Here is a 7,306-nt window from a genome sequence, read left to right as displayed (position 1 = left end):
GAATCGAAACCACAGCTAGCTCGATTAAACATGTATTCACGTGCAACGCAAGCTAGTTTTTAACCAATCGAAATTTTGCACAATGTCCGTGGTAGTTCGGAGCACGCGGGGCTGGGTTTTGGATGCGCGATCACTCATTGATGAGGGATATTCGCGTTGCCTCCGACTCAGAGACAATCAAAAGTCACACGTGAAGTGTCGATTCAAAAGTCAATGCTTTCAGATTTCAAAAAGCCATTATAGTATGAGTGCCAGTGTTGCTGTGGATGAAGGGAGCACGGATATGTTGCAGAAAACAGACAAAGCATCAAAGGTACAGCAGGGGCTCATACAAGTTACTTTACAGCGACAACTGCTGGTCCTGTATTCACTCCCCGAATTGTGTAATGACGTGAAGTAACGTTACACTCATGTATTGCAACATCAGTTATCTTCAGATTAACTCGTGTAATTTATCTTTTAAGAAATCAGAGTGATCTTAACCACTTATAAACCATTTTAAAACGAAAATAAAGAAATAAGAGATACATTTTGTACAATTGGAAATTCTCGCAACAAAAAAATGTATGCAGGAAAATAATCTATGAATGAATATTTACTAAAAAGTCATTCATTTTTTAAAATATAAATTTGACTTCCAGAAAAGGAAAAGAAAACACAGTGAACTCAACCAGGGGGAAATTGATTCCCAGGCCTTCCATGAGAAGGTAGGTTTCATCTCATTCTCTTCTAGCTGCATGTTGTCTTTGGAAATAGTTTTGTGCCGGAGTAGAAGTATAAACAAACGGAAGTACTTTAAGTGCAGTACTTGAATAACTGTACTTAATGTCTTTCCACCACTGATGATCACTACACATTTTATTTCATGCATTTGAAATACAGTCTCTGGGAGCACAGATCTCCTAAATGATTATGTATAATAATGTAATGTGTGCTGATGTAGATCAGGTCTGTTGTCCTTGAGGGAACCAAGTCCCTGGTGGACTCTGCCCGATCTCTGGGACATCTAAACGGCGTGACAGACGCAGTGAAGGAGCCTCTTCCCTCTCAGGAGTGCAGCCTCGCTGCTCTCTGTGAAATGGCTAAAGAGCTTCCTCTAGTGGACGAAGACGAGCAGGAGGAGTGTGTGCAGCTACTTGTTGCCGAAGATGGCTGCACGTCACACGTTGACCTGTTCTCTCGGGTAACGGAGAACGGGGAGGACTGGGCTACAGTGGTCACACTGATGGGAGAGGAATACGTAATACCGCCACACACTGCCTTCCTGCTGTCTGATTTCACAAGAATGCAACCCCTAGTCCACTGTGAGTACAAGGTTGGGAACTGAGGAATGTGTAAATATTTTTCAGGCCATCTGGAGCGGATTTGACAGTTGTCACTGCACCATTGCGGTGACTTCTTTTCTAGGAAAAAAACACGTCTATTGTGGTGTAAATATAACCACCCCTTACTGAATTCATCACTGTAAATAATTCGAGCATCACTCACTGTGTTTCTCAAGAGAGAGCACGCTCGTTGTTTTGCCCGGTCTGACATTGTTTACCAAAGCTGCTTATTTCTCACACAGATGGAAGAAGATTTGACTTAATAGTTATGGATCCACCGTGGGAAAACAAGTCTGTGAAAAGGAGTCGCAGGTAACTTGTGTGTGTGTATATATATATATATATATAATCAGTACTTTTATGTAGTTTTTCAGAATCAGAGACAAGGATTTAGTCGTTGAATTTACAACTTATAACATTTTATATCTATTTCCTCAATGAAGGTACAGTTCTTTGCCCTCGTCCCAGCTGAAACAGCTCCCTATACCAATGCTGGCATCCCCGAACTGTTTAGTGGTCACCTGGGTCACAAACCGGCCCAGCCACCTGCGCTTTGTCCGGGATGAGCTGTATCCACACTGGGGGGTAGACGTTGTGGCCGAGTGGTTATGGGTCAAGGTACACAAACTTTGAGTAGATACAGCTCTCAATCATGAACAGCTGACGTATGTGATTCCAGATGTTTTACTCTCCCTCCCCTCAGGTGACCACATCTGGACAGTTTGTGTTTCCACTCGATTCACATCATAAGAAGCCGTATGAAGTGCTGGTGCTGGGCCGATGTCGTTCCACTGCAGATAACGCCACAAGGTGCAAAATGTTTGGCTTCTCTGTGTCACTTCTCATACTGTTTATGCTGTGAACAGTGAAATGGAATGTATTTGTTTCACCACGTCCAGCTCTTCAGGGACATCAGAGGCTCCTGTGGAGGACCAGCGTTTGATTGTCAGCGTCCCATCAGCGCTCCACTCCCAGAAGCCCTCACTCTCAGGTAAAACAGAACATAAACGTACTGTTGTGTTTTTCCATGCCACCAGAGGGCAATGCTGCACCGTCAAAAGATTGTTATCTTGCGTTCCAGCCTCAGTGATAAGCCCAACATCGTACTACGCTGATATTTAAAATGCACCATTTTGATTTGATTTCAGTAACACTTACTACATGCAGTGTGTTTTTAATGAGGAATAGACACATTAGAGTAATAAATGGTTTTTTTTATGTTCTGTAATATCACACTTTTTGAATGTTTAACTTGAGGAGAAAAAACTTCAGAAACACGACATGCAGGGTTTCATTATAACGGGAGGAAGAGAATCCTGAACCCATGACAGGTTTGATTTGTCAGAGTGGGGACTTCTGCTCAGATTTAATCAAAGTTGTCCCGTCTGCACTGATTGCGGTGTTGCAAGACTTGACTTCCAACATGGCCCCCCGTTACTTAGAATCGATGTAAAACCTTGACAATGAATATTCAGGGGGCGAGGAATAAGAGAGGCTTGACGTCATGTCCCTCCCTCTCAGGGGAACGCGATTTATTGTGCAGTATGGAGAGAAAAACACAGCCAGTGTCTGCCGGCGCTCTTTCAGAAGCACAGAAAAGCCTCCACCTCAAGGGGGGCTGGACACTGTTAAAATACACTGATCTAAACCACAACGACGGCTTTGTGGAGCCGTAGAGATTATATAGATTAGCGATAGATAGACAAGACTCTCCGCAGGTTTAATCACAACTGGTTTAGTTTATTGCGGCTGCTTTATTTGCTGTTCTGGAGGCATTTTCATAGTATGAAATACAGACGAGCTCTTGTTATTAAAAACAAAAAAATACGACTGCTAAAGGGCCAGAATGAGCAGCGTCTATAACTGTGGTGTGTGCTTCCGTTGCATGCGTTTTAACTCCAGTTAGAGGTGCGAGACGGTGGGTGTGGCTCAAATCCGTGAGTGTAATAATTGTAAATTGCAGTTTGTCACGAAAGGGGCCAATGAAAGCGGAACGGTTTATTTATTTAACAATTTGACAAGATAATTCAACACCTTGGAGAGTGAAAGGTGAGATTTATTTGTGTTCTCTCCTGCATTAGATTATGCAACCGCTAGAAATTTCAAATATGTCTCAAGACCTTTGGCATTAATGAACCTGAGCTTTTTGTTTCACTTTCATCTCACGCTATCATCCCTGTAATTCTGCTGCACTTTGTCGAGCGTGTCAGATCTGTAAGCAACAGCATCGATGGTGTGAAAGCCACGACCCGCAAGTCTGCAGTGTTGAGAAACCCTGACCCACTTCTCCTCCCCTCTCAGATGGGGCTCCTATCGCTGACATTTGTGGTTGCTATGGAGAGATGTGGGACACCATTACACTACAACACATCCTTGCCAGATGGTCAAGCTGCAGCAGAAAAAACAGTGTTTGCACGAGACAAGACGTGAGGTTTATTATTAATTAGGGCTCCCTACAAACAAAGTCCCGTCCCAGCTCGATATTATAATTATGGTTTAAATATCTGTTTTTAACATTCCTAATGCACACTATGAATGTTGGGCTGACGTAGGAATGGATTTGGCGGCCCGGTGATATGTTTCAGTATGTTTCAGTGGCAGCTACAATGTTTGGCCTGTTTATAAACTTGTGAAAACAGTCTATTCAAAGAAAAGAAAATCCAGATTAATATCAAGCTATTGATTCAAAGTGGTTGTTCCAAGGGTTGGAAACCCTGATGCTAAAGGTCCAATAGCCTTTTGGCCAATTGAGGGCAAAGCAACAAGCTGTAAACAGAACATTGACATATTAGCACTTCATTAGGTTCACAGCTTTTTGCTCTTCAACTATAGTGAGTCCTTTCACACTGTACATAGCCATTTCATGATTGGCTATGAGGCGGATAACCCTTATGGCACAACGAGATTCAGATGGACACAACAAGACCCCGTGGGACTCCACATGTGTGCTGAGAATCAAAGTCATTGATTATGTTGAAGGGGAAGAGGACTGAGACTAATAAGAACAAACATTACAATCTACGGCATCTTCGACTACATCCAACCATCCAACCAAGGCAGAATATCTAAGAATGAATATGTTACTTGTCCAGAGTTTGTTTAAGAAAAGCCTGTCTTTGCTTCAGGCCACTCTCACGCAGAAGTTTCATCCGTTGTCCCATTTCAGAGTTAAAGACGATAATTGGACCTTTTATTCTCCGTTCAACTTTGAGAGCTGAGTCACCGGTTGAGGTTGAATTTGTCGGAGACCTGCATGTTTGGCCTTTTCTCTCCGTGACTCTTGTCTCTCTGACGTGCAAAGGAAGAGAGAACTGGGAGGCAGGACTCCACATTGTGCAGGTTGGATGGGGTTTGGGGGGGGGGGGATCAGGCTTTTGGGCTCATTAACTCCCTGAGTGTTGGCTGAGGCGAGTGTCAGGGTGGTTTGAGCACGCACGAGAGCAGACAGAGTGTAGCACCGGGGCAGAGGAAGTGAAACGTATCTGTCAGGTGCACTGCTCCAGGAACATCATCTCTTATAGACTCAAGGGCACTGCCACATAGAAGCACGTGTGCTGTGCTGTGAAGGAGATGGGCAGTTGCCAGTGTCCTCTGCCTATTGCAGAGTGACACGCAAAGTGGCACCATAAGGAATGGAAGCAGTGGAGTAACCTTACAACCTGAATTTGTGTCTTTTCGGGCAACTGCACTGGGAAGCCTGCAATGTCAACTCCTTGTCGATTCATTTGAAGTAATTCAATAAATTGCTGGTGTGTGTTCGGGCCAGGAATTATTCAATCCTCCAGATACACACAAAGTACGCAGTTCGTGGAAAAAAAGTTGTCCCTCGAGTCACAAGCCAGTTTTAAGAACAGCATCAATTTATTAGGCTTTAACCAGAGAGGGCAGTAAAACACAGCTTTTAAGCCTTGAAGCGGCAAAACCCAAGGCAGGCAGAACTGGTTGTTTATCGGGTCTCTAGTTGAAATATACTGTTGCCATGTGTGGTCTTAATTTAAATTCTAACGTGACATGGCACACACGCAATGCACGGAGAGGAAGGAACAGAATGTCAATAAGGGCCTTATTAACCAGTCACACTCATTCCTCTTCCTCGTTTCTCTCGTTCTGTAGAGGTGTTGAAGCCCCACGTCGGAGCTGAAGCCAAGTGCTTGGAGCTGTTTGCCCGAAGTCTTCAACCTGGGTGGACCAGCTGGGGCAACGAGGTGCTCCAATTTCAGCACACGAGCTATTTCACTTTGACGCCAGCAGACGACGGAGCAGAGGTCCCTCAAGGCGACGCCGCAATCAAACCCACGGCCACAGCGGCGTTAAGCTCACCCGCACAATCCTCTCCCCCCCGCCGCTGCCCCACCACGGTGGACGAATGACCGACCAGCAACACCTGTCACATCTGTATTTCAATGTGTTTTCAATCAGGATTCAGTGCTAGAATACTTCTATAGCAATTTCTTTTGATCTGACTTCTTGTGCATGTGGGATCTTTGATTTATTTGGGGGGGGGGGGTCTGGGTACATTTTTAAGGTAGCGAATCGCAGGGCTGATGATGGAGAGATGAAAGTGCATTTCTGTGCAGCTATGTTCTTAACTTCCCACACTGCATTCAGATAAACAACACTCAGGGTTTATGTGGTGGATTAATCTTTGGCGCAATGTGTGTCCAAAGGATGATCAAAGTATTTCTATTTTTACACATTTTATGCTGTTTTGAACTGAATTTCAAAAATGTTTCCCATTCCCAGTAAAATAAACAGTTTCATACTGAAAGCATTCGCTTGTAGCTGTCCTTTTTACAAAACTTTTGTGTTGAAGTCAAGGACAGTTACGTCACGTGTCCGTGACTTTTGTTTTGTTCCCACTGAAAGACGTACTCTCCCTGTGTCACATTAACCTACCTTTTCCTATCGGGTGGGGCCTCTAATGAGTCTGTGGTCTCCGGGGAGAGGAGAGGTGGTGTGGTGGGGGACGAGCAGGGCTGTCTTAAAGGCAGATGAGAATGAGTTACGACCACAGCAGCACTGTACACATCACAGCTAATGAGTGGGGCTCCAGCAGGGTCGTTTACACATTAGCTTGTCAGGCTCTCTCTCTTTCTCCTACACACTAACACACCAGTCCATACGTCTATTTCTTCTTATCTGAAATCAAAGTTATTTACAGATTTCCTACAATTAAACTCAAAACAGCAGTGACTTAGGTTTACAAAGCTTTATCGTCGACTCTGAATGGACCGCAATTTACGAAATGAACGTCGCACTGTATTGAAGAAGACTTGAAACTAGCAATTAAGACCATACACTCATGTTTACTTGATAATAAATCAAGTGAGAAGTAGAGTCATTTTCTCATAGACTTCTATACAACCAGACTTCTTTTTGCAACCAGAGGAGTCGCCCCCTGATGGCCGTTAGAAAGAATGCAGGTTTAAGGCACTTCAAGTTTAACTTGGTCGAAGCCCAACTTACTCTTTGGTGTGTCGTACTATATTAAAGGTACACTGATCAGTAAATGTGGTTTTATTTACTGCGACAAAAACCTCAAATATATCTCAAGGTCCACTTTCTTGGTTTTTCAGAAATTTAGCGTCGCTGTTGTGGCTCCATATCGAATATGAAATGAATTACAGGTGCAGAGTCTTCCCAGAATGCTTCACACGTAATCTGAACTCTCACCTAAAACCTGAAGGTTTAAAGACGGATTACGTGAAAAACTTTACTGACGTGAGTATGAACGGTGTTATTATCTCAGTAACTCATCACTCCGCACAGTTGCTGTGCTGTCACATAATGCAACAAAGGACATACCACTCTTTCAGCCTTGTACATTTACAAGTTGCACAATATACATACGTATGGTTTGAGGTTTAACAATTGAAAAACAACTTTAGAGATGGAAGTGGAGAGGTACTCAGCAGTAGGTCGTCAAGGATGTCTCGTTATTGTCTGTGTTCCCACGGAAACGAAAGGCAAATCAATGAAAT

General features: G+C 43.7%; 1 protein-coding gene across 1 annotated transcript; it reads left to right on the top strand.

The window, feature by feature from the left end:
* Positions 1-4: 4 nt before the first annotated feature.
* mettl4 (methyltransferase 4, N6-adenosine) lies at positions 5-5,695 on the top strand (the record flags this gene model as incomplete). Its single annotated transcript, XM_079292372.1, has 8 exons — positions 5-313; positions 642-707; positions 944-1,304; positions 1,568-1,637; positions 1,769-1,943; positions 2,029-2,135; positions 2,225-2,316; positions 5,439-5,695. The coding sequence occupies exons 1-8, from the start codon at positions 83-85 to the stop codon at positions 5,693-5,695; spliced, it is 1,359 nt and encodes a 452-aa protein (XP_079148498.1). The 5' UTR covers positions 5-82.
* Positions 5,696-7,306: the final 1,611 nt, after the last annotated feature.

The sequence above is a fragment of the Melanostigma gelatinosum genome (genome assembly GCF_949748355.1).
Source record: "Melanostigma gelatinosum genome assembly, chromosome: 20".
NCBI lineage: Eukaryota > Metazoa > Chordata > Actinopteri > Perciformes > Zoarcidae > Melanostigma > Melanostigma gelatinosum.
Note: the sequence above shows the minus strand (reverse complement) of the source record. Positions and strands in the feature narration are given on the sequence as shown.